A 27,252-nucleotide genomic window follows, 5' to 3' on the forward strand; every position below is an offset into this window, starting at 1 on the left:
GCTGTGTGTGTGTGACTTTGGATAAATCAATGCCAGTCCTGGTGCCTCAGTTTCCCCACCTTTAAAATTGGGATAATACTTATCCTTCCCTTTGAGATCCTCACTGGGAAATGGTTATGGTTATGGAAATGCTAAGTATTATATGATATTATTTTTACAGTTAGTAATCTGTAGTGTTTTGTTTCTGCCTAAGGTTTTTTAAATTATTATTATTATTATTATTATTTTGGTTTGATGAGAGAACATTCCTGCTGCAGGAGAAAAAACAAAGCCTTAAACTATAAAGTTTCCCCAGTGTTCTTTCAGATCCATGAGACGATACTAACAGCAAAATCAGACTGCTTAAAAATATGGGGGTATCCACGGTGCTGTCTGATTGTGAGAGGATGATTAGTTTAGAATGCAGGTAATTTGTTTGCTGAATGGCAAAATGTTTTCCTAATTGTGTCCCTTTCATATAATCTGTCTGGTCTGCCTAATACATACATAGATCATAATAAACACCTATAATTTTTCATCTTCAAACAGCTTTATTGACATTAGCTAATTAAGCCTCACTACAGAGCTATAAGGTAGTTAGGTTGTTATTATCCCCATTTTGTTGATAGAGAAACTGACACAGAGAGATTAAGCATCTTTCCCATAGCCATGAGGGAGTCAGTGTCAGAACTGAGATTGTAGAGGTGGATATGATTTGTTAGATGGTAAGTGCCTGTCATAACCCATCCAAAAAAATTACAGAGGATGGTAGAGATTTTGACAGTGGCTCAAAATCAGGGAGGAGCAGTTCTGGCTCAAACACTGTGCTAGCTAAGGGAGAATTTGTTCCAGTGGACTTGTTTGTCAAGTCTGCGATGGTCCTGTTCACCTCCTCTTCCAAAGATGGCTGTTGCTGGATAGCCATCAAAAAAGAAAATGACTCACCTGCTGCCTGTCAATTTGCTCCTGGAGACGTAGTGTGTTATATCCATTATGGGTCTCGTTCTACATTGTACTGGAAAGCAGTAGTCATGACTGTTCATGAACTCTCATTTCACAAATGGTGGACATCATTAATCTGACATTAATCTGACATGTCACTACAATAAAGTAATGTGGGACATTTAGCTCCATCAAAAATGCACCTTCTCCCTTAAAAATGCACTTTGCGCATGTCTAAGCTGCCAGGCATCAAAATTATTCTGAAGTTACTTGCAATGATCTTATAAGACTTGTCATATCAGCATCTCAATAGGAATTCAAATCCGCTAAAACAGGAGGGCTAAGAAAGTTTTGTGTAAAAGGCTGCCGTTGCAAGTAACTTCAGAATAATTTTGATGCCTGGCAGCTTAGATTTATGCAAAGTTTTTATACTTGAACAAGCTTTGCATACTAAGACTTCTTTATTAAAAAGAAGTGCAGGGGAGCCTCAAGAACATACTGTGAACCAGCAACCGTCTTAATGTCCATCTCAAATATATGCCACAGAAGGGGAAAATGAGGCTTTCCTGTGTGGAAAATAGGTGTTACCTGACACCAGGAAGCTGATATTTAAAGCCAGCTTCCAAACTTGCACTCAGAATTTTGTGCCTACAATTAATTGCAGATGCAATTTTGCAGGCAGAATTAATTAATTGAAGAAATGTTGGCAGTTAGAAACTTCCTGATTTTCAGGTGAAATCAGGATTTATGAATACTATATGTTGGCCTAGTTATTGGGGTGTTTCCTGTATGACTATATTGATTTAACTCAGCAGGAGTCTGACTAGAAAACCAGATAGCAAGGAAAAAATGGTTCTAGATAAGCGAGCTCTTGGCAAACATTTATGAGTTGATAAGGAACAAGGCCAGAACTATTAGCTTTGATGATTTTGCCTATTCTCCAGTAAACCTACGAAACTGGTTTGGACCCGAACAGGAAAAGGCACCCGAACATAGAAGGACAAAAGAACTTTGACAGGGTTAAAAAGACTGTCACCTACAGCCCCCAACTAAAACCTCTCCAGTGTATCATCAGGAATCTACAACCTATCCTGAAGGATGATCCATCATTCTCACAGACCTTGGGGGACAGACCAGTCCTCTCTTACAGACAGCCCCCCAACCTGAAGCAAATATTCACCAGCAACTACACACCACACAACAAAAACACCAACCCAGGAATCAAACCGTGCAACAAACCCCGGTGCCAACTCTGTCCACATATCTATTCAAGGGACACCATCATAGGAGCTAATCACATCAGCCACACCATCAGGGGCTCGTTCACATGCACATCTACCAATGTGATACATGCCATCATGTGCCAGCAATGCCGCTCTGCCATGTACGTTGGCCAAACTGGATAGTCTCTACGCAAAAGAATAAATGGACACAAATCTGACATCAGGAATCATAACATTCAAAAACCAGTAGGAAAACACTTCAATCTCCCTGGTCACTCAATAACAGACCTAAAAGTGGCAATTCTTCAACAAAAAAACTTCAAAAACAGACTCCAACATGAAACTGCAGAACTGGAATTAATTTGCAAACTGGACACCATCAGATTAGGCCTCAATAAAGACTGGGAGTGGTTGGGTCATTACAAAACCTAAACCTAATTTCTCCAATACTAATTTCCCCCTACTGTTACTCACACCTTCTTGTCAGCTGTCTGAAATGGGCCACTCTCATTACCACTTCAAAAGTTATTTTTCCTCCCTTGGTATCCTGCTGTCAATTGAATTGTCTCGTTAGACCTCACACTTGGTAAGGCAACTCAATTCTTTCCTGTATTTATACCTGTTCCTGTATTTTCCACTCCGTGCATCTGATGAAGTGGGTTCTAGCCCACAAAAGCTTATGCCCAAATAAATTTGTTAGTCTCTAAGGTGCCACAAAGACTCCTCGTTGTGTTTTCTCAAGAGAGGCAGTGATCATTCAGGAGAGATAGACTGAGAAACAGGACCCCACTGGGGCTGTCTGAAGAAGCTAGCCCTGCCTAAGTTAGCATCAGGGGATGGTAAACCTTTAGGTAAGATAGACGTATGTATGATGTTGATTTAAAATCCTATTTATCTAAAAGCTTTGTTCTTACTGCTAAAGTAAACAATACTTTTGTTTTAAGAAGGCAGTCTGGTCACTGTATTCCATGGTCACAGACTCTTGAAGGGAAGAACCGGAGGTGCCTGAACTCAGTTGGACTACAAGGGTGAGAATGGCTAATATACAGGGCTCAGTCTAGGAGTGGGAGAATTGTGAAATTCCAGCCTCAGACAAGTAAAAGCATGAGGCCTAACACCTGAAGGCATGCCCTCAGAGGTACCAGAAAGGGGCCACAGGTGCAGTTAGCCCTGTAGCTATGACATTTGTCTATTTTGAGACATAGTTGAGTCTCCTGTTTGATAATATGATAAATCATGGCACCATGTACTGGACAATCAATGGGTGTCATTCATGGAATAAGGTACTGTACCACATGAGCACAGGCATCAGAATCTGGCCCTTTAAAAAGTTCAACAAAGTTAAAAAAATTGTAAAATGAGATTTTAAAATGATATAAACAGTTTATGAAATCAACAAAAGGCTCATGAAATCCCCATCCACTGAGTTTATTTGGATTTTAATGTTTGCTTTTTTTCCTCCATTGTTCGGGATACCCTTTTAGAAGTTTGAAAATGATTATTTTCCCCTACCAATTTTGTATTCTTTCCATTTGGGAATCATTGATTTGCCCCGTCCCTGATGCTCTGAATACAGCTGAGATTAATACAGCTGTTTTGTTTAACTGCCACTTCAATTTTATAAAATGCCTTATCATACCATAGCATCTATGTTTGTGCCCCAGCACCTCTGATTGATGCCAACACATTTCTGAGAAAAGAAGTCTTTAATTAGTTAATTTCTGGCTCAGAAACAGCATGAGGAGCACAAACGTTTTTGTTTATGGCACAAAGCTAGCAGCTAGTGTTGTTTAAAAAAAAAAAAAAAAAAAAAAGCCTTTCCTGGTGATAGAGTACTAGACTTTATAACAAACAAATTAGGAATGTGGCAGGCTCGGAGGATTGCTATTGTGACACACAGCCTTGTTCCACGAGAGTATTCGTTCTAATTTGATCCAGGTTGGCTGACAATCATTGCCATCAAATGACTGTTTCGTGGCCTGTGTGAAAATAATTGATTATTACAGTATTGTTCCTAGTGGATCATTGTCCATGTCACAAAAACCCCTATGATAATGGGTACCTTTTCGGGAAGTCTCAGTAGCAAAGCCAAGGATTCAGGGCCCTATCCTGTACCCACTGACTTCTGTAGGAGCAGGAGCAGGCAATAAATGAGCTTTAACTACCTCCTTCCTGCCTCTAGAAGTGATCTTTTTATGCCAAAAGATACTAGGGTGCTTCAGTTCCTGCCAGTGCTATGCCATCCTGGGGATAAACAGAGGACTTGTCTCCAGGGTTGTAAATCTGACAACTTTTCTTTACAAAACAAATAAAAAACTCAAGCAAACAAACTAGATCTTTAGGGCCAGATTTTTAAAGGGATTTAGACCCTAAACAGGCAGATGGGCACCTAAGACCATCAGGAGGTGCCACTGCCATTTTCACAGCCACAGCTCAGGCAGTACCTAACCCTCCTAGGTGCCTAAGTCCCCTGGGCACCTAAGTTTTCACCAGTCAGCATTGTCAAAACCCTTAGCTCTGATGCTGCCCCACAGATAACAAGCTGCTTAGAGCTTTAGCTCAAGCCAAGGCCCTGAAGTGGGATTTTGAAACTAAGCAGGGGAACAAGTATCTTGCCAGAGCGGCCCAGTCCTTATGCATGATCTGAGTATGCCTAACACCTGATACGTTAGACTGCAGCAGCAGCTGCCACCAACGCTAGGTGAAGGGGCAGCACAAACAATTATTAAGGCCCTAAAATATAGGCTCCCCTCAAAATGCAACACAGGGAAAATTACTAACGAAGCTTTTTGTAATTTGCAACCATAAGGCTGGACTTTGTGTGAAAAAGAGTTCCTGAACACCCATACTAAAAGAAGATAAAGAAACTATTGACAATATTTTGGAGTCAAAGTGCTCTTTAATCCTCTGCCCCCAAATGGATTAAGGGGGTATGATAATACACACAAAATGAATTGTGATATTGAAATATAAAGAATTGCTAAATGGTTAAGATTAAGAGCTTTGTTAGTTACACTTTAATTTACAATTATGGATAGTGCATGAATTTAGATGAGGTAACATTTAGGCCAACATGAGTGTCATTTAACTAATTCTCCTTTTAAATAGAATTGCTGATTTGCTTAAAAGTGATGTTATTGCTGACAGGACCAAGGTAACATGTTGTGCTGGAAGATTTTAGGTAAAAAATACACAAACCTGTAATGACAAGAAATCCCCTTTAGTTAGGGTGACCATAAAAGAAAACTAAGGTAGTAGTTAGAAGAGAAACATGGGCAAATCATCACTTTATTTTAAAAATCTTCCTATTAGTTGCTAACCGTCAACAAAGTGCTTGTTTTATTTACAGACTGCACCAATCATGCTTATCAGTGAACTAAATCATGTCATTTTATCTACCATCTGCTCTTGCACCAATTCTGAAGATGTGTGAGAATCACCATTTGGTGTAGGATAGGAAGTGGAGCAGGGAGCATCGGTTTGTTGGCTAAACAGCGAGGAAAGTATTTATTTCTGACAAGGATGACTAAATGGAAGGGGCCCTGTGCAACTGCATATGTACACAGGCCTACTAAGATCACTGCTCAAAGTGGAAGAAAAACGCCAGCAATCCTGAAGTGCAGGCCTCAACCAGGTGGCACAGGGGTGTAATTTGGACTTTGTTGCAGTGTCACAACAATGTTGCTTGCCTCCTAGGTGTGATTCTATGCCTTTTTTGGGTTGGACATGATGGTCTTTTACTTATGAAGGGGGCTGTTGTTGGTCTGGAGGTCGGGATGGATCTGTCAGTCATGCGGGGTGGGGCGGGCTGTCGTCAGTTGGGAGGGGTGGTACGGGTCTGTGGTCAGTCAGACAAGCAGGGGCTGTTGTTGGTCAGTCAAGATGGGGCTGTTGTCAGTTGGACAGGCAGGGACTGTTGTCGGTCAGTTGAGGTGGGACGGGGCTATTGTCAAGTGTGGGGGGGCTGTCGTCAATTGGGGCAAGATGGGGTTTCCGTTGTTTGGGGCAGGGCTGGGCTGTCATTGGTCGGTTGGGGTGGAATGGGGCTGTTGTTGGTTGGGGCTGTCATTGAATGTAGTGGGGATGTCATTGGTTGGGGCAGGGTGGGGCCACTGTTATTCAGGGCAGGACAGGGCTGTTGTTGGTTGGCTGGGGTGGGATGGAGCTGTCATAGGCTGGGGCAGGGCTGTAATCAGTTGGTCTCAGCGGGGTTGTCATCAATTGAGGTGAGGCAGAGCTGTTGTTGGTTGGGGCAGGCTAGCTGTCATCAGTTCATTGTGATGGGGCTGTCATTGGTCAGGATGAAGTTGTCATTGGTTAATCGGAGCAGGCAGAGATGGGACTGTCGTTGGTCGGTTGGGGAGATTGTTGATCAGTTCGGGCATGGCGGGGCTGTCATCGGCCAAGGCGGGATGGGGCTGTTGTCAGCTGGGATGGGGCAGAGCTATCATCAGTTGGGGCAAGGTGGGGCTGTCATAGGTTGCAGCAGGTCTGTCATTGGTCAGGGCAGTCAGGGCGGGGCCGTCATCGGTTAAGGCAGGATAGGGAGGTCGTCAATTGGAGCAGGGCTGTCACTGGTCAGGGAGGGGCTGTTGTAGGTTGGCCAAGGCAGGGCGGCTGTCTGTTGGGGTAGAGTAGGGTGGGGCTATCGATGGTGAGGGCATCTATCGAAGTCCGGGAGGCGGATAGGTCCAAGCTCACCCACATCTGAAGGCCCCTCCCTCAGCCTAAGTGGGGAGGCCAGGGCTGTTGTCAGTCAGATGGGACAGGGCTGTCATTGGTCGGGACAGGGCAGGGCCATCATCGGTTGGTAGCAACATGGGCTGTCATCAGTCAGTTGGGGCAGGGCTGTCATCGGTCGGTCGGTTGGGACAGGGCTGTCATCGATTGGGATGGGCCTGTCATCGGTCATGATAGGGCTGTGGTCGGTCGGTCAGGGTGGGGCTGTTGTTGGTTTGGGTAGGGTAGGGCTGTCATTGGTTGGAGTGAGGTGTCATCGGTCACTCGGGGGCAGGGCTGTCATCAGTCACTCAGGGTGGGGCTGTCAGTCAGTTGGGATGGGGTGTCGTGGGTCGGAGAGGGGCTATTGTTGGTCAGGGTGGGGTGAGGCTATCATGGACCAGCTGGGATGAGACTGTTGTTGGTCTGAAAGGGACTGTCATCAGTCAGGGTGGGGCTGTCATCAGTCGGAAGGGGCGGGGCTGTCGTCTTTCAGTTGGAGCGGGCCGGGGAAGGGCTGGCCTTGGTTGGTCATGGCAGGGCTGTTGTCGGTTGATTGGAGCAAGTTGGGGCAGGGCTGTTGTCGGTTAGTTGGAGTAGGGCGGTCAGTCGGAGCTGGTCAGGGTGACGCCGCTGTTGGTGGGTCTGAGCAGGTTGGGGGGGTGCCCTTGGTCAGTCGGGGCGGGGCTATCGTTGGTCAGAGTGGGATAAGACACTGTTGCGCACTGCAGTGTGCATGCAAGGATGATACTGTCACACTGAAGGCTCCTGCAGAAGGAGCAGTACGGGGTGGGGGGTGGGACTCCTGTCATGCCCTTGCCTGGAGAGATGGTGGGGTAGCCAGAGCCACAGCAGGGGAGCTTGTCCTCTCCTTCCCCACAGCTTTTCCTTTGCCCTCCCTCACTCCCTCCTTCCTCCCCCTCCATGGTGGTCCCCTGCTGTGTTGCTTAGCCCCACCCCCATACGACTCTGAGTTTAGTGGCTCGCGGTTTGAGCCGGGCGGCTTGCCGTAGCCTAGTCAGTGTGTTGCGCGTGCGCGGCTGCAGTTCCGTAGTCGGTGTCCGGCTCTCGTCAGTGCGGAAGGACCTTGGTACTTTGCTGAGGTGAGTGGCGGTTGCCCCGCTCCCCCGGAGCTGGTCCGCTAGCCAGGCGCCCCCGCCTTTCTCTTCCCCCTCCCCCCTCCCTTTCCCCGCCCCGGCGCTCCGGGAGCCCCGCGGCCGCCTCTGACCTCCGTGTCCCTGAGGCCTGCGGCGCCGCGCGGCCGTTACCAGCCTCCGCGCATCGTGCGAGTGAGGGGCCGAGCGAAGGACCTGGGAGGCTGCGAGGGGGGCGCGTGCGAAAGAGTTGCCCGGAGGCTCGGTCACTTCTGGGTCCGGTACTGACCCGGGCGTGCCTGGGCCGTGTGAATCTTGTCCCCATTTTGTCACTCGGTTGGTGTTTGTGGCCTAGGCACCTGCCGCAGGCCAGGGGCGGGCCCTGGCCTAGTTCTCTGCGTATGCTCCCCGGGGATGTGTATAAAGTTGGACAGTGGTGTAGGGTCTCTGTTACCAGAGGGGTCTGACCTACAGACCATAGACTACCACTGCCTTGCGTTCCCTGCCAGGAGATGGCAGACCGTGAGGTGCAAACGGAGCTTTTTCAGCAACAGCACTTTTATCTGAGCATGACTGCATCTGTATTTGGAGGGCTTTGCTGGCATAGCTGAACTGGCAAAACTCTTGTATAGACAATTCCTTACATTCAGTCCTATGTCTCATACGACTGTGTGCACAGTCTGCTGCACTACTGTGTACATGGCACAATAAATCCCTGTTGAAGAGATGTATTACTTTACAGTAGGGTTGTCTGTCACCTTTATTTTTTTATTCTAGTGCATTAGTCATACATGATGCCATCTAGATTAATAAAATACGGTTCCTGGCCTAAAAAATCTGAGTATGACTTGTCTCAGGAATATAAAATGACAGTAGACTTCATAGGAGACGGAAGGGTGTTGTGTGGATAAGACACAATAAACAGTAGAAAGAAAAACTCTTATCAACTAGTCTATTATATGTAAAGTATTTAAGGTCTGTTGTGTTTTGATAGTTTTCTCTCACAAATAGATTGTCCTCAAAAGGCATTTCAGATGTTGTAAAGGGGTATTTTAATGGAGGGGATGATTTTGCGTATGTTGTGAAGCTGCTCTAGTATCCTCTTGTTAGACTAAACATTTCACAAGTCTGTTATATACATAGAAAACAAAATGCATCAATTAGGACAGAACCTTCCTGTGTACATCTCTTAATAAATTTCCAATGTATTACTTTCGTAGGAGAAATCATCACCATGTCATCTACTCTGTTGCCCAAACCACAGATGAGGGGCCTCCTGGCCAAACGGCTGAGATTCCATATTGTAGGGGCAATGATTGTATCCCTGGGAAGTGCAGTTTTGTACAAGGTGAGGTCTGATAACATCTGTGAACCCAGTTCATCTCGACCAATCTATATAGCCTTCTGGTTCAGGACTTTGACTTGATTTATCTGTTTATGAGAGAACTGCTGTGGTGGATTTCCCATGAGCATGTCTCCAGAGTGCTATGTAAAACCTTTTTGGTGCTTCTTTGAGAGGAGTTGTTCCTATTTTACAGATAACTTCTGATAGTTTCTGAGTGACTTGACCGAGGCCACGCAGTTGTTGGCAAACCTTGGACTAACCCTAGGAGCCAAGCATTGCACAATTCATGTCTACACTGCCCAGTTAACATGAACTCTTACCTGGCTTTTAGCCCACATGGTTCATACAAGAAAAAAAAAATCTGACCCAGATTTGGAAGTGCTTTAAGCCTGGGTTATTTTATCTGGTGGAGGTGGGGGTTAGAATACAGGCTCCACTTTAATCCAGACTGCTTTTCAGTGAGGAGATAGTCCTCCAATGCCTTCCCACAATTTTTCCTGAAGGACAGTCAAGTTTTCCTGCAGTTGAGTGGGAAAGAATCCTAGTGCATCTCACAACTAAGAACAATGAGATATGTCTGCATACACACATGGGTGAATGAGGACACAAATACTGGTAGGGGTTTGCTGTTGGGATGCCCACACCCAGGGTAGGCTAACATGGATGCCAATCACCCAGGTTACTTGTGCAGTTCAGACATAGCCCTAGTGCTTTGTGCAGCTCATGCTGGTTCGACCTAAAAAATTTAAAATTGGTGGTGCTCAAACTGGTTCATGGACTTGCCTCTGTTTAATGTAAGATATTTATTGAGGGGGAAGAGGGGAGAGATACGCTCCCTGAGGAGGGTCCCACTTATGAAGTTATCCACAGAATGATGGTCTTTGAAACTCTTAGCTAAGCAAGATGGGCAAACTCTCTGCCTTGTGTAACTTAATTTGATTTCATAGAATATCAGGGTTGGAAGGGACCTCAGGAGGTCATCTAGTCCAACCCCCTGCTCAAAGCAGGACCAATCCCCAGTTTTTGCCCCAGTTTCCTAAATGGCCCCCTCAAGGATTGAACTCACAACCCTGGGTTTAGCAGGCCAATGATCAAACTGCTGAGCTGTCCCTCATCCCCCTCATTTAGGAGAGTCAAACATCTCTCAGCCATTTCTGCTTTCTTAGAGTGGGTTAACCCTTCTTGGCATATGCATTGGCATCTGAGTATTTTGTAAAGTTGTTGTAGAGTGTAAAATAAACATCTAGACTGATCTCTTTTAAGATGAGGTCTTCCTCTGTGTTTGCAAAGTGCTTAAGCTACTTCAGATGCCGCTGCAATAGAAGTAATAATTAATACAATAAAAATACTATCTGCTGGATGCTCATAAAGGTTGAGAGCCACCTTTTTCCACTATCTTTAGCCACCATTGAAAGCCAGAGAATTGTTAATAGCCTTGATATCATGCTTTGATCAGAAGACTACCTGTGTGCTCAGTGGAGCGTCTATCATTATTGTTGACAATCTGTCTGAAAAGGTACAGTGGGCAAGGTGGATACAAGATATCTCTGGAGGGATAAGGACAACATGGTGAAAAAATAGAACTCTGGCTTAAGTGTGAGCTTGAAGACCTTTTTCTTTAAGGATTAGGGGCAATGCCACATGAGTGAAGCTTTGCTTTCTGGGACCCTAAAGAGTCGTGCAGACAGAATAGCGGTAGTTAAAGGTATTTAAAGTGTTTAATACACTGAATGCACAACTATCACTTTTTATGTCTTAGGATGGCTTGATTGCCTTTATTACTAAATGTTTGCTAGATTTCTGAGGTGTGATACCTTGCAAAAAAAAGTTTCACTCAAAATTGATTACCTAGGCAGTCTAAACACACGCATTCAGCAACTCATTTCTAAGTACATAGAATAACTGACCCTCCAGTCCCTTACTAAACTTCATTCTTGTCACTTGCAACATTTAAATTTTCAGAAAGCCCTAGCTGAAGACAGCTGTAAATATTAAGGTTTAATTACTATTATTCATCAGTAAAGCCTAGCTCTGTTACCAGCACAGTCAAAGGCTTCAGCTCCCCTTGGAGAGCTGAAAAAGAGTCATAGAATCATAGAATATCAGGGTTGGAAGGGACCCCAGAAGGTCATCTAGTCCAACCCCCTGCTCGAAGCAGGACCAATTCCCAGTTAAATCATCCCAGCCAGGGCTTTGTCAAGCCTGACCTTAAAAACCTCTAAGGAAGGAGATTCTACCACCTCCCTAGGTAACGCATTCCAGTGTTTCACCACCCTCTTAGTGAAAAAGTTTTTCCTAATATCCAATCTAAACCTCCCCCATTGCAACTTGAGACCATTACTCCTCGTTCTGTCATCTGCTACCATTGAGAACAGTCTAGAGCCATCCTCTTTGGAACCCCCTTTCAGGTAGTTGAAAGCAGCTATCAAATCCCCCCTCATTCTTCTCTTCTGCAGACTAAACAATCCCAGCTCCCTCAGCCTCTCTTCATAAGTCATGTGCTCTAGACCCCTAATCATTTTTGTTGCCCTTCGCTGGACTCTCTCCAATTTATCCACATCCTTCTTGTAGTGTGGGGCCCAAAACTGGACACAGTACTCCAGATGAGGCCTCACCAGTGTCGAATAGAGGGGAACGATCACATCCCTCGATCTGCTCGCTATGCCCCTACTTATACATCCCAAAATGCCATTGGCCTTCTTGGCAACAAGGGCACACTGTTGACTCATATCCAGCTTCTCGTCCACTGTCACCCCTAGGTCCTTTTCCGCAGAACTGCTGCCTAGCCATTCGGTCCCTAGTCTGTAGCGGTGCATTGGATTCTTCCATCCTAAGTGCAGGACCCTGCACTTATCCTTATTGAACCTCATCAGATTTCTTTTGGCCCAATCCTCCAATTTGTCTAGGTCCTTCTGTATCCTATCCCTCCCCTCCAGCGTATCTACCACTCCTCCCAGTTTAGTATCATCTGCAAATTTGCTGAGAGTGCAATCCACACCATCCTCCAGATCATTTATGAAGATATTGAACAAAACCGGCCCCAGGACCGACCCCTGGGGCACTCCACTTGACACCGGCTGCCAACTAGACATGGAGCCATTGATCACTACCCGTTGAGCCCGACAATCTAGCCAGCTTTCTACCCACCTTATAGTGCATTCATCCAGCCCATACTTCCTTAACTTGCTGACAAGAATACTGTGGGAGACCGTGTCAAAAGCTTTGCTAAAGTCAAGAAACAATACATCCACTGCTTTCCCTTCATCCACAGAACCAGTAATCTCATCATAAAAGGCGATTAGATTAGTCAGGCATGACCTTCCCTTGGTGAATCCATGCTGACTGTTCCTGATCACTTTCCTCTCATGTAAGTGCTTCAGGATTGATTCTTTGAGGACCTGCTCCATGATTTTTCCAGGGACTGAGGTGAGGCTGACTGGCCTGTAGTTCCCAGGATCCTCCTTCTTCCCTTTTTTAAAGATTGGCACTACATTAGCCTTTTTCCAGTCATCCGGGACTTCCCCCGTTCGCCACGAGTTTTCAAAGATAATGGCCAAGGGCTCTGCAATCACAGCCGCCAATTCCTTCAGCACTCTCGGATGTAACTCGTCCGGCCCCATGGACTTGTGCACGTCCAGCTTTTCTAAATCGTCCCTAACCACCTCTATCTCCACAGAGGGCTGGCCATCTCTTCCCCATTCTGTGATGCCCAGCGCAGCAGTCTGGGAGCTGACCTTGTTAGTGAAAACAGAGGCAAAAAAAGCATTGAGTACATTAGCTTTTTCCACATCCTCTGTCACTAGGTTGCCTCCCTCATTCAGTAAGGGGCCCACACTTTCCTTGGCTTTCTTCTTGTTGCCAACATACCTGAAGAAACCCTTCTTGTTACTCTTGACATCTCTTGCTAGCTGCAGCTCCAGGTGCGATTTGGCCCTCCTGATATCTTTCCTACATGCCCGAGCAATATTTTTATACTCTTCCCTGGTCATATGTCCAACCTTCCACTTCTTGTAAGCTTCTTTTTTATGTTTAAGATCCGCTAGGATTTCACCATTAAGCCAAGCTGGTCGCTTGCCATGTTTACTATTCTTTCGACTCATCGGGATGGTTTGTCCCTGTAACCTCAACAGGGATCCCTTGAAATACAGCCAGCTCTCCTGGACTCCCTTCCCCTTCATGTTAGTCCCCCAGGGGATCCTGGCCATCTGTTCCCTGAGGGAGTCGAAGTCTGCTTTCCTGAAGTCCAGGGTCCGTATCCTGCTGCTTACCTTTCTTCCCTGCGTCAGGATCCTGAACTCAACCAACTCATGGTCACTGCCTCCCAGATTCCCATCCACTTTTGCTTCCCCCACTAATTCTACCCGGTTTGTGAGCAGCAGGTCAAGAAAAGCGCCCCCCCTAGTTGGCTCCCCTAGCACTTGCGCCAGGAAATTGTCCCCTACGCTTTCCAAAAACTTCCTGGATTGTCTATGCACCGCTGTATTGCTCTCCCAGCAGATATCAGGAAAATTAAAGTCACCCATGAGAATCAGGGCATGCGATCTAGTAGCTTCCGTGAGTTGCCGGAAGAAAGCCTCATCCACCTCATCCCCCTGGTCCGGTGGTCTATAGCAGACTCCCACCACTACATCACTCTTGTTGCACACACTTCTAAACTTAATCCAGAGATACTCAGGTTTTACCACAGTTTCGTACCGGAGCTCTGAGCAGTCCATTAAAGTAAAGTAGCAACTTACCAGGACATAGCTAAACTGACACTTGATGTATCATTAATCACTGCAATGCTTCTCTTTTTTTAAACAAACCTGGAACATATGTGGTGGGGCAACTCTTTACCCAAAAATCTGACCCTGTATTTTTTTTTTATGTACAAAGAGCACACCACAAAAACTGGGAATGCAGATAGGGTATAAATCTCAGTTTTGTGCTTTTTCCACCTGGGGCTTCTGTGTGAAGAGCCAAGCTCCTCACATAAGAGCAGTTAGTTTCCTACACTCTTGTTCCTTGCTTGGGCACACTTTGTTGAACTGAAGGGGTATGTGTGGAGGACTAGTCTTCATCCACTGGTCCCTTAATTATGTGCACACATGGCCAAATCCTGCAAATGTACAGGTGTATAACTCCACTGACCTCTGGCATTCGTCTAGATTTACATCAGTTTAAAATACGTGCAGAATATGCCCCTGGTCTGTGAATATTGTTAATTGTCTTCTCTTCTTTCCTAGCCAGCTATGCTCACAGCTGGTATAGAATTTGAGGAAGGTGGGATTGGGTAAAGAAATTCATGCATGGTATCTTGCCCTTTGCCACTGCTGTGCCCAATCAGATGATTCCTCAAGGAGCTCCCAGATTTATATGGCCATTCAGTTGACTAAAAGATTCTATCAAAACAAATGAACCACAGCATGGAGCACAAGGGTGTGTTCATACTAGGAAAAAGGTGGAGGATGTTCTTACCTTATATGTGAACACATGGTAACTAGCACAAGGTAAAATCGTAGTGAAGACAAAGCAATTTGTAGTGTTCACATGTGTGAAGTTAAGTACCATGTTAATATTAAACTGCCTTGTCTTCCCTAGGATTTAATCGTGTGTTAATTAATGAGTGTGAACCCACCTTTTTCTTAGTATAGATGTGGCCAAAGTGGGTGCATCACTTTGGCTATTTGCTTTGGCAGCCCCCTTTCTGCCTTTTATAACCTTACAGAATTATTCTAACTGTAACTCAGTTTTAGAAGGAACGATAGATAAAAGGGCATCCCTAATTCACTTAACTGTGTGTTTGTCCATGGGCATATTAAAAGTTTATTTCTAAATCCTTTAAGAATAGAACCATGACCAGTTAGTGACAATTTTTTGGGAGAAGATGATCACTTGGACTTCTGCACGTTATCTGACAAGGAAGAATAAACTTACTGGTGTCCTGAAAATTTAGTAATGCTGTTTGTAAATCTGGTTCCAATTTTTAGATGAAACAACACTAAACATTTGTTTTCCCATCCGTTAAATAGTTCAGGATCTAAATCTGAGTAAAAGTATTGCTGTAACCTGCTAATATCTAACTGTTCTGTGTTGAACTAAAGACAACTTTTTTGAGATTGCAGTAGTCTTGTATCAGGTGATACGGCACCACCAAGTGAATTACAAGCTTTCTGCATCTGTTACACAAATTTTTCTACTCTTTAAAACTTAATTCTCTACCTTTTTGCATTTCAGTATGGCGTGTCTGAACCCAGAAAACAAGCATATGCAGACTTCTATAAAAACTATGATTCCATGAAGGACTTTGAGGCCATGAGGGAAGCTGGTGTGTTTGAAAGTGTACAACCCAAAAACTCATAAGCAGCATATGTAGGTAATAGCAAAATGCCTTACATCAAACTGATCTCACTAACTTCTGTTTATATTGATACACTGGAAACTTCCCATTTTGATGTTTTTGATCAAGTTCTACCCTTAAATTGACTTTCAGTTAAATGGAGGTGAGAGTTCCTGAAGTTTAGAAAGGGAAAAAGGGTCTCGGTGGGAACTACAGATAATGTTCCTTTTGTTACTATATCATTAGGGCCAGTGATGATAAATGCAAAGTATTGCATATTGAGGGGAAAAATTGAACTACTTATACACCCTTTGGGGGTAATAAATTAACAGTATTAACTTAAGGAACGGACTTGGCATCATTCTCATCTCTACATGATGTGCAGTTGTCAAAAAAGCAAAGTGTTAAGATGCATAGGGAGTAGAAAATATTATATAAATCAGTGGTTCACCCTAACGTGCAATAGTGTGCAGTTATGGTAACCCTATCTCAAAAAGGAAGACGCTCATATGAAGAATTGGGATATGGGATATGAAACTGAGATTGATTTCTTCATTGACAACTTTCTTCCATTTCTCTTAAAAACTACTTCTTCCAAGACTGACCAAGGGCAATGGCTTCTTCATTCTTCCGGTGCTCAGGAATGTTCACTGTGATCATCACATGATGATTTGTCTTTCTAAATTATCCTGGCCAACTAGGATTTGACTTTTAGTCTCATTCAGTTTGTTACTTGTTAAGTGAACAGGTCAGGTACTGGACTTAATGGTGTTAATGTTTGTCTTGCTTCCACACACAAACATAACATCAGATAGCCGCTGGTTCTGGTATAACAAACAATGGATGATGGATGCTTTTCATATAGTTGTAAAGTAAAAATGCAAAACAGAGTAGTGTAAACTAATAATGGGATTATTGACCATCCTTTTATTCTTCCTCCCAATGGAAATTCTACATGTTTTTAGGAACATGTAAGAGATAAATAACATAGGGATCACTTTACCTTTGTACTCCTATCTCCAGTTTAAGATCATAATAAAGAATACTGCTAATGTATGTTTATGTAAACTAACTTTTTCAGGCAATTACATCACCAATGCTTTGGTCAGGTGGCCTTCTTCAGGGTGTTTTGAAAGGCTATCTGGCAAGAATGTCAGATCTAAGTATGGGAGGAAAATCAACTGAAACACTACTGCCAACAAACTTACAAGTTTAAAACTCTTTAATTGAAACTAAGAACTGAGCTTTGCTATGCAAACAGAGCTAAAAGAAACACTTGATTACACCAAGACGCTATACGCATTCCAGTTTGCAACCAATGTACAAAAGTCTTTCTCTGACCAGGTTGAGTGCACCTGTTTGTTAGAACTGTGAAACATTAACTAGCTCAAGGCTTTAAAGGGATTTTGGGATTATCCTTTCTTCATCATTTACCCAGTGGCATTAGTTGAGAGAAAGTGGCACAAATAGTATAATCTTAATCTGTAACTCTGCTTAGGTAGAGCATTAGAAGAATTATCAACAGATGTGGAGGTGTAGTGCAAAAATATCCTCAACTTCTGCAGTAGGAGAGAAGCTGTTTGGGACCTACAGTGATTGTAGGGTGCATATGACTGGCTAGGTCAGAGGTTCTCAAACTGGTGGTTGGGACCGCTCAGGGGTCACAAGGTTATTACATGGGGGCGGGGGGGGAGGGTCACAAGCTGTGAGCCTCCACCACAAACCCTGCTTTGCCTCCAGCATTTATAATAGTGTTAAATATATAAAGTATTTTTAATTTATAAGGGGGGTCACCAATACAAAAGTTTAAGAACCACTGATCTAGGTAAATCAGAAGGAGGGGGAAAGAGGAGATATAATTTAACATTGCTGCTTCTGACATCTGTGGAAGATTGCACCTGCACTTTCTGCCTATATAGTGAATGGGGAGATCTCCCGGCCCCTCCAAATATATATATGAAACTGGATGGAGGTTCAGTTTTGATGCTATTTTTGCTATGGACACCTGTCTTGTAGGAACTGTACTAATACCAACCTGTTGAAGGTCTGGATAAGTAAATAGAAAATTTGTCATAGGCTTTCCTGATCCACGCTGAAGATGTGTTAGACTATATCTAATACTGCAGCAAATCCAGTGGTTTGGACTGACTAACTTAAAAATAGACTCTGAAAATCCTCTTTTTTTTCCCCCCATCCCTTCTCCCCAATTTTAGGGCTAATACTATTTCTTTTAACCTGCTGTTTTTGGAATGTTTCTTGCAGTTACCGAAGAGGAAGTAGATCAGTGATTAGCATATTAGCATGGGACTTGAGAGACTGAGGTTCAAATCCCTGCTCCGCTATAAACTTATGCGTGACATAGGGCAAAGAGGTAGGACTAGCACTTCAAAGAGCTTTCGGCACTGCAGTGCTGAGTCTTGCAATGCTTGACTTTTGGGTGTGTTGCTACCAGGTGGAATCCACAGCCCCAAGGTAGGCACCTAGGATGTTTTATAATGCATGAAAAGAGTTAGATGCCTAAGAATGAGACCTAGAAAAACCAGCATGCTGTGTGGGGAGCTGCCGAAGGTACCCAAAAGAAAATGCTGAGGAGACCTAAACCCCATTCCTCAAAGACAGGTGACTAGGTCTGGTTTGGAGAGAGGCTCTTCTCTCCATTTGCATTCACAGCCATGAATGAACCCTCCCTGGAAGTTAGGTGTGTAATCTCTTTCTTGCCTCCTCCTGTGTGTCCTCCTTTCCCCCCATGCCCCCTCCTCCCCCCAAAAATAGTGTCAGCAGTGGAGCCACTCTTACCCAGGCTGTTGCAGATCTGGGTTCAATTCCCCTGTCTGCCTGATTTGGAGAAGGGAGGTTTGAATTCTGGTCTTTGTCATCTCTGGAGAGTGCCCTAACCACCGTGCCGTGGGGTATTCTGGGGCAGGTCTCTGAATCTCTGCCTTTGCTCAGCTCACATTTAAGTATTTATACACAGTGGAACAGCTTCTACAAGAGAGATTGAGACCTGCTGCCGAATACCCCAACCCCGTGGTTAGGGCACTCTCCTGGGGATACCAGAGTTCAAATCCCTTTTCCCCCCTGGGGCTAGGGTGGCAAATGAGCCTGGGTGTCCTACAGCTTGTGTGAGTGCCCTAATCGAAAGACTAAAAGTTATAAGGGGGAACGGTGGCTCCTCCAGCTATTTTGGGTGGGTTTAGTCTGAGTGCCTATTGGATAGGGCCCTGCATGTAAGAGAGCTAGTTTGAGGATTCTGCTGGGGTTTAGGCGTATGCTAGGCATCTAGACCTAGGCAGCTGTGTGAATGCTCACTGGCAGATTTTTAGGTGCCTAGGGGACCTACAGAGTTAGGTGGTAACTGAGCGGGGATATTAAGGAATTTAAATGCCTCAGTCCAACATTTAGGCACCACCAAGTTGTTTTGTGGATCTAGCCCATAGCACTTCAGTTCTCCATCTGTAAAACAGGGATAATAGTCCTCCTTCACAGGCGTGTTGAGGATAAACACAAAGGCTGTGAGGTGCTCAGATACTGTGGTAATGGGGACATACAGTATAGATGTTCTGGTGCTACGGTCTTGCATGACTCTTGTCATGGAGCACAGCTGTGAAGGATTGAGATTGAGGGTGTTCAGTTTAATACAGAGAAGTAATTTAACAAACTTGGATTTCTTCCTTTCCAGGTAATCCACCTGCATTCATTTGTTTCCTCTGTTGCATTCCTTTTTTTTTAGGCTTCTTGCTACAGTACTTAGTAAGATGTCTTCTTTTTTCCATCATACACTTGTGCATTTATCAATGCTGTGTACATAATGAATCTTGAAGGCTGTTCCAGATCTTATTATGTAGCTCTTGATTTGTTCCATGTTTCAGTTTTATTTACCACATGCAGTGTCTTAATAAGCCATGAGGAAATAGTAGTGGGAAATTCCTCTAGACTAAACTACTGGCATAAACACTTTTCCTCTCTGTTTGAATTCATACATCCTAATGTTTTTACTTCTGAGAGCTATATTGTCCAAATATATTAACTCGTGTTTTTCTTATTTTGCAGATCATCTTCAAGGAGACTTGACAGCTTAAACTTGTTTCTTCAGTCAACTGTAAAATGTGTAATACACTTCAGTGGTGGGCATGCTATAGTGTAATTCAATAAACTAAATACTTAATGAAGCTTATTTATCTTAACTGTTGACCATGACTGTTTAGATGCTGAGGGAAGGGGTGGAAATTCAGGTGGTACTCTTCATATAATGCTAAAGACAAGTTGAGAGATAAAATAGAGATCCTGAATCCTTGTGGTTACTAAAACTAGTTTTTTTCCCAAGAGTAGGAGTGTTATCTCCATTATTCTGGCCAAAATCAACTGAGCCAACAAATTTGCAGGTAGGCAATACAGACAGCATTGTTTGCTTCCTGGCCTAAAGTGTTCAATAGGCAACAGGTGCTTGCAGTGCAAGTGTTCAATAGGGAACAGCACTTTCAGAGGATTCCTATAAATAGTATTTACAAAAAATTGAAAGCTTTTTTTTGCTTAGGTTACAAAGTTTAAAATGTACCAGAGTTAAGGTTTCCAGGGCCACATAATTTCCCCCCTCCCCCTTCAAAATTCAACCGGTACTACTGAATGAGGCAAGGATCCTCTTGAGAATATGTGGTCATGTAATTAAAGACAGCATCCTAATGCGTACACAAAAGGGGTTGCAAATTAATATTGCCCATGCAACCTTAATCTGGCAGTTCCAAACTTTTGACTGATAGAACTCTTAAATAAAATGACCTTTAAGGGTTGTGGGTTGACTGGGAGGTGTGCATGGGAGAGTTTTGAGTCACTAGCACTTCCTTCCCTATCACACTCACATTCATTGGAGGAAAGGGGGAAGAAATGGACACAGGGAAGGGGAAAGGTGAGAGAACAGTGTGACATCTTCCCTCCCCTCCCTCAATGTATTTTTATACTTCCCCCATCAAGTTGCCTGTTTGCTTGCTGTCTGATCTTCTCCTTTCTGTTCCTAGACTCACTACTCTTGAGTTCTCTGCTGGTTTTCCCCTCTCCTCCATTTTAGTCTTTGGCTCACTTCCCTTTTCTTTCTTAGGAGTACTCTTTCTTTCTTCCCCTCTGTCCTGCAATGCTCTGTATCTCCAACACATTCCAGAAGCTTGAACTCTCACTGTTCCTACTACAAGCTGAAGGCCCCTACTTATTCCCCTTTCTGCTGAAAATGCCTTCTTACTTTTTTTCTCCCCTGTGTGCCCCCCTTAACACCCTTCCCCAGTAGTGCTGGAATGTGACTCCTAGGGCTGGCACCAGCCCGCTACCTTTGGGTATAGGCAGCAGTGCATGACAATTGGAAGATGGTTTAACTACTTCAGGCTCCAGATCCTAGGTATATGCCTGTACCTCAGGCACTGTGTGGGCAAGGAGAGGGGCTAGAGAAGACAAGGGCAAGTGCACCTAGTGGCAGCCGAAGGCACTCGGATGCAAACATATTGAAGTAAGAAAATGCATGATTAAAGTACCTAAACAAACTTTCCTTTGTGCTGTGGTGATGTGAGAGGAAAATGTTCTGTAAAAGTCAGTTTAATTTACTCTGGGACTGCGAACACTAAAATGTCCATTGTGATTACTGCATGACATCAATACAGAGCCATTAAAGGTAGGTTCGCAAAAAGAAAAGGAGTACTTGTGGCACCTTAGAGACTAACCAATTTATTTGAGCATAAGCTTTCGTGAGCTACAGCTCACTTCATCGGGTGCATACTGTGGAAAATACAGATGATGTTTTTATACACACAGACCATGAAAAAATGGGTGTTTATCACTACAAAAGGTTTTCTCTCCCCCCACCCCACTCGCCTGCTGGTAATAGCTTATCTAAAGTGATCACTCTCCTTACAATGTGTATGATGATCAAGGTGGGCCATTTCCAGCACAAATCCAGGGTTTAACAAGAACATCTGAGGAACAGTGGGGGGGGAGGAATAAACAAGGGGAAATAGGTTACTTTTTATAATGAATCAACCATTCCCAGTCTCTGTTTAAGCCTAAATTAATTGTATCCAATTTGCAAATTAATTCCAATTCAGCAGTCTCTCGTTGGAGTCTGTTTTCAAAGTTTTTTTTGTTGAAGGATAGTCACTTTGAGATCAGAAATCGAGTGAGCAGAGAGAGTGAAGTGTTCTCCGACTGGTTTATGAATGTTATCATTCTTGACATCTGATTTGTGTCCATTTATTCTTTTACGTAGAGACTGTCCAGTTTGACCAATGTACATGGCAGAGGGGCATTGCTGGCACATGATGGCATCTATCACATTGGTAGATGTGTAAGTGAACGAGCCTCTGATTGTGTGGCTGATGTGATTAGGCCCTGTGATGGTGTCCCCTGAATAGATATGTGGGCACAGTTGGCAACAGGCTTTGTTGCAAGGATAGGTTCCTGGGTTAGTGGTTCTGTTGTGTGGTATGTGGTTGCTGGTGAGTATTCGCTTCAGGTTGGGGGACTGTCTGTAGGTAAGGACTGGCCTGTCTCCCAAGATTTGTGAGAGTGTTGGGTCGTCCTTCAGGATAGGTTGTAGATCCTTGATAATGCGTTAGAGGGGTTTTAGTTGGGGGCTGAAGGTGATGGCTAGTGGAGTTCTGTTGTTTTCTTTGTTAGGCCTGTCCTGTAGTAGTTGACTTCTGGGAACTCTTCTGGCTCTATCAGTCTGTTTCTTCACTTCCGCAGGTGGGTATTGTAGTTGTAAGAATGCTTGATAGAGATCTTGTAGGTGTTTGTCTCTGTCTGAGGGGTTGGAGCAAATGGGTTGGATACCTTACTTGCATTTCTTACGTTAACATGTTTGGATTCTTTTTAAAGTGTAATCTTGGCTTTGAATTTCCTGGGTTTATGTTTGGTTCTGGGATAACTAAAGCAGCTGTGCAATGTGTTTTAAGGTAATGATGCATGCTGTTAACTGTAATTCCATTTTATCATAGATAAGGTCTAGGAATATAGCGTGAGGCTTAGCTTCAGTCACCGTGGTGTTTCAACCTACCCTCCATACTGAATTTAGGTCAAGCTATCCTGTACAGTCTCAAACTTGGACAAGATGGCCTGTTACAAGAAGTAATTAAAACACTCTTGTTCTTACATTAAACAGAACACACTAACCTCAAATAATGTGAATCAGTGTCACATTTATAGCTAGAATGTAGGAAGCTGCTTCAGAGTGTTTTTGGCTTGACAAAAGATTCTAGAGTTGCTCAATAATAGTGTCTTTAAAGTAATTTTCCTTGTAATACCTACTGTTCAGAGAACATAGACTCCATCTCTCCCATAAGCAGACAATAAAGTCTTCCCATGAAGAAGCACAGCAAATTAAGCCATTTGTATTATATTTGGAAGGTCTTAAGTTCAAATAGAGTTGGCATAGCATTAATATTTCAAATAGACCATTAACTTTTCAACATTCAGTATGGACCATGTAGAAACAGTAATGAAACTCCTTGTGTAACTTTTAGTTGATTCAAAACACTAATATGAAGTAACACAGAAGGTTTGAAGAAAATCCCATCCATAAAGGTTTTGCTGTGAAGTAGGGAATACACTTTTATTTGATGTCAAGTATCAGAGGGGAAGCTGTGTTAGTCTGTATCCACAAAAACAACAAGGAGTCCGGTGGCACCTTAAAGACTAACAAATTTATTTGGGCATAAGCTTTTGTGGTTTAAAAAAAACATTTCTTCAGATGCATGGAATGAAAATTACAGATGCAGGAATTATATGATGACACATGAAGAGAAGGGAGTTACCTCACAAGTGGAGAACCAGTGCTGACAGGGCCAATTCGATCAGGGTGGATGTAGTCCGCTCCCAATGAGGAGGTATCAATTCCAGGAGAGGCAAAGCTGCGACACTATCAGAGGCTCATTCACCTTCAGGTCTACTAATGTTATGTGTGCCAGCAATGCCCCTCTGCCATGTACATTGGCCATACCGGACAATCCACCTGATCGAATTGGCCCTGTCAACACTGGTTTTCCACTTGTGAGGTAATTCCATTCTCTTCATGTGTCATTATATAATGCCTGCATCTGTAATTTTCACTGCATGCATCTGAAGCAGTGGTTTTTTACCCACACAAGCTTATGCCTAAATAAATTTGTGCCACCGGACTCCTTGTTACTTTTATTTGAGCTTCATATAGATAGTATTAGTGGTAGGGAAACTCTCTCCCACAAATGTAAACTGAATATTATAGCATGATAGAAAAAGACAATCCTTGATCTCTCAAAGCTGTAACTATCCCAGCCTGTTAAGCATGTGCAGCAAACATTTCTACTGCCTAGTGCTGTCTCAAGCACATCTATAGGTTCTGATATTTTAGTTCCATAGAGCTTTGGTGACACTAATTTGTTAATGGCAGATGCAGGCTAGTGGAGTCAATTTCTTGCGCAGGCCACTATCTACACAGACCTTATATTTTTCTCATTCCTTTCTGCAAATTTAGCTTTTTAAATCATTTTGCTTTTGAAGTCTGACTTCTGTTTTACCAAGTTGATTGTTGTAGTAAAGATTGCTTCAAAAAGGTAGTCTACAAAAAGGCAGACTACATAGAGACAAAAAATCCCTCCCTGTCCTGTGTCCTCTTCCAGCAGCTGGAAAAGAAATGTGCCTTTCTTAAAGAAATATAGGGCTGGAAGGGAGTTGGAGACATCAACTTGTCCAGCCGTCTGTGCTGAGGCAGGACTAAGTAAATCTAAAGCATTTGTGACAGGTGTATGTCCAACCTTTACTTACTAACCTCCAGTGAGGAGGATTCCACAACCTCCTTAGTTAAATTCTGGAATAGGTTTCTATCTTTAGAGTTGGAAAGTTTTTCCTAATACCTAGCCTTCTTGATTACTTCTTGTTCAACCTCCAGTGGACATGGAGAACAATAGAGCAGCCCCTTAAGCCCTTAAGCTTCAAATGGTATCAGTTTCTCCACCTTGGTCATCTTTCATTAGACTAAACATAGCCCTAGGTCAAGTTTTCTAAACCTTTTATCATTTTTGTTGCTCTCTTGTGGGCTTGCTACAATTTGTCCCCATCATTCCTAAAGGGTGGCACCCAAATTGGAACCAATACTCTACCCGAGGCCTCATCAAGGCTGAGTCGCGTGGGATGCTTGCTGCCTATCCCTCCTTCTGCCTTCCATATAAGACTCCTGTCAATGCATCCCAGAAGATTAGCCTTTTTCATAACTGCATCTGTTGACTAATAGTCAATTCATGATCCACTATAATCCCCAGAGCCTTTTCAGCAGTATTACTGCCTCACCAGTGTGACAGGGTCAGGCCAGATAGCTGCCAGAGAGTGATAAAAGGCAGATATATTAGCCCCAGGTTAAGTAGGTCCCTTTTCCCTGGGTAAGGTAACAGGGAAGGTTCCAGAACACTCAAACTTTCTGGGAACAAGGCAGCCAGGCTGATTAGAACACCTGCAGCCAATCAAGAAGCTGATAGAATCAATTAAGGCAGGCTAATAAGGGCACCTGGGTTAAAAAGGAGCTCACTTCAGTTTGTGGTGCACATGCGAGGAGGTGGGAGCAAGAGGTGCAAGAAGCTGAGAGTGAGAAGGCGGAAGACTGAGAAGTACAAGCATTATCAGACATCAGGAGGAAGGTCCTGTGGTGAGAATAAAGAAGGTGTTGGGAGGCGGCCACGGGGAAGTAGCCCAGGGAATTGTAGCTGTCATGCAGCTGTTACAGGAGCTACTGTAGACAGCTGCAATCCACAGGGCCCTGAGCTGGAACCCGGAGTAGAGGGCGGGCCTGGGTTCCCTCCATCCCCCCCAACTCCCTACTTGATACCAGAGGAGTTGAACTGGACTGTGGGTTCCACCAGAGGGGAAGGTCTCTGGCCTGTTCCCCGATTCACTAGATCGATCACCAGAGATTGCGGGGATTGTTTTTCTTCCTTTCCCCGTGCTGGCTAGGGATGAGGCTAACTGAGTGAACGGCAGATTTGAGTCACGAAAGTGGCCAAACTGAGGGCTCCCGTGAACCTCTGAGGCGAGAAAATCCGCCAATAAGCACAGGATCCACCGAGGCAGAGGAGGAGCTTTGTCACACCAGCTATTCCCCATTTTGTAGTTGTGCATTTGATTTGATTTTCCTTCCAACGTACTTTCCATTTGAATTTCGTCTTGATGTCAGACCAATTCTCAGGGCTTTTTGAATTCTAAGCCGAGCTTCGAAAGTGCTTGTTACTCCTTCCAAGTGTGTTGTCATTCGCAAATTTGATCAGCAGAGGTGCCATCCATTTATTGAAGTCATTAATGAAAATAGTGAATTGTACAGAACACACACCCACCCACCAAGATACACCCTGCGAGTCTGACAGCAAACCATTGAGAACTACTCTATGGACTTTTGACCAGCTGAGCATCCACCAGACAGTATTTTCACCTAGACTACTAGGTTCCTAGGCCGCGTATGAAACAGGCTTACTAAACTCAAGCCGTAGCTCTCTGCCTTCCTCCTACCTGCCCCCCTCCCAACCATAGCATAGCCAAATAAGCCTGTTAAAGAAGGAAAAATAGGTTGGTTTGGCATGATTTGTTCTTGACAAAGCCATGCTGGCTATTACTTATAACTAAGGCTGCGATTTAGTCACAGAAGTCATGGAATCTGTGACCTCCAAAGTCCTCTGTGACTTCATCCAGTGCTGGCTGGGAGCTGCAGGGTACCCCCAGCACCCCAGGCAGTGAGAGCCCCCGCCCCTCAGCTCCCTGGCAGCAGGGGGGACCCCCCCCGCAGAGCTTGCCACCTCTGCAGGAAGCTGGGCGGGGGGGGAATGACCCACCACAGCTCCTGGCTGCCACTGCCATGGGAGGAACATTGCGGCATGGAGCTGCCAGTGGAGGGGGACCCTGGAGTGCCGAGCCCCCAGGGGTGGTGGGAGCTCCCCACCCCACTGCAGCTGCCCAGGCTTCCCATTTTGTCATGGATGTTTTTGTAAAAGTCAGGGACAGGTCATGGGCTTCTGTGAATTTTTCATTATTGCCCATGACCTGTCCCTGACTTTTACCAAAAATATCCATGACAAAAAATCTTAGCCTTACTTATAACCCTATTCCTAGTCTCCTCCAGGTGCTTACAAATTTAATAAGTTGTTCCACTATCTTTCCAGCTAGGGAGGGGCTGACTGGTCTATCAGGCCCTCAGGGCTCTTTTTTCAAGATATGGTTGCCCTTTCCTAGTCCTTGCAGCTCTCACCCAGCCAGTATGCGTTCTCTAATTGCTAATGGTTCCTTAAGTATCCTAGGCCAGAGGTTCTCAAGCTGTAGTCTTCAAGTTCTGTTCAGGTGGTCCGCACACAAGAATGAAGATGCACATTGAGGTGGTGGCCTTGGGGAGAATGGGGGCGGGGGGTAGGTGGAAGGGGGCAGTGGGGTGAGAAGAGCGGGGTGTGGGGGGGAATTTGGGAAGTGCAGGGCTGCGGTGGCCAGAGAAAGAGGTGACTTTCCCCAGCTCCAGGGCTGCAGCTCCTGGGGAGAGACCCCCTTTCTTCCCAGCCCCACCTGTGTGGCTGCTGTGTTGGGGGAGAGACACTCCCCCCGCCCTCCTTCCCAGCCCCAGCTGCTGTGACAGGGGAGAGAGGGCACATC

General features: G+C 44.4%; 1 protein-coding gene across 2 annotated transcripts; it reads left to right on the forward strand.

Moving 5' to 3' along the window:
- The first annotated feature begins 7,815 nt into the window (after positions 1-7,815).
- Positions 7,816-21,181, forward strand: COX6C (cytochrome c oxidase subunit 6C). 2 transcript variants are annotated; one of them, XM_074944045.1, is made up of 4 exons: positions 7,816-7,966; positions 9,178-9,305; positions 15,519-15,653; positions 19,672-21,181. In XM_074944045.1, exons 2-3 carry the CDS (start codon positions 9,192-9,194, stop codon positions 15,642-15,644), a joined length of 240 nt encoding a protein of 79 aa, XP_074800146.1. In that variant the 5' UTR covers positions 7,816-7,966; positions 9,178-9,191; the 3' UTR covers positions 15,645-15,653; positions 19,672-21,181. The 2 variants fall into 2 exon arrangements, with proteins under 2 accessions (XP_074800146.1, XP_074800145.1); XM_074944044.1 differs by having other exon boundaries at positions 15,519-15,657; positions 19,672-21,175.
- Positions 21,182-27,252: the final 6,071 nt, after the last annotated feature.

Source organism: Natator depressus, chromosome 2 (assembly GCF_965152275.1).
Source record: "Natator depressus isolate rNatDep1 chromosome 2, rNatDep2.hap1, whole genome shotgun sequence".
NCBI lineage: Eukaryota > Metazoa > Chordata > Testudines > Cheloniidae > Natator > Natator depressus.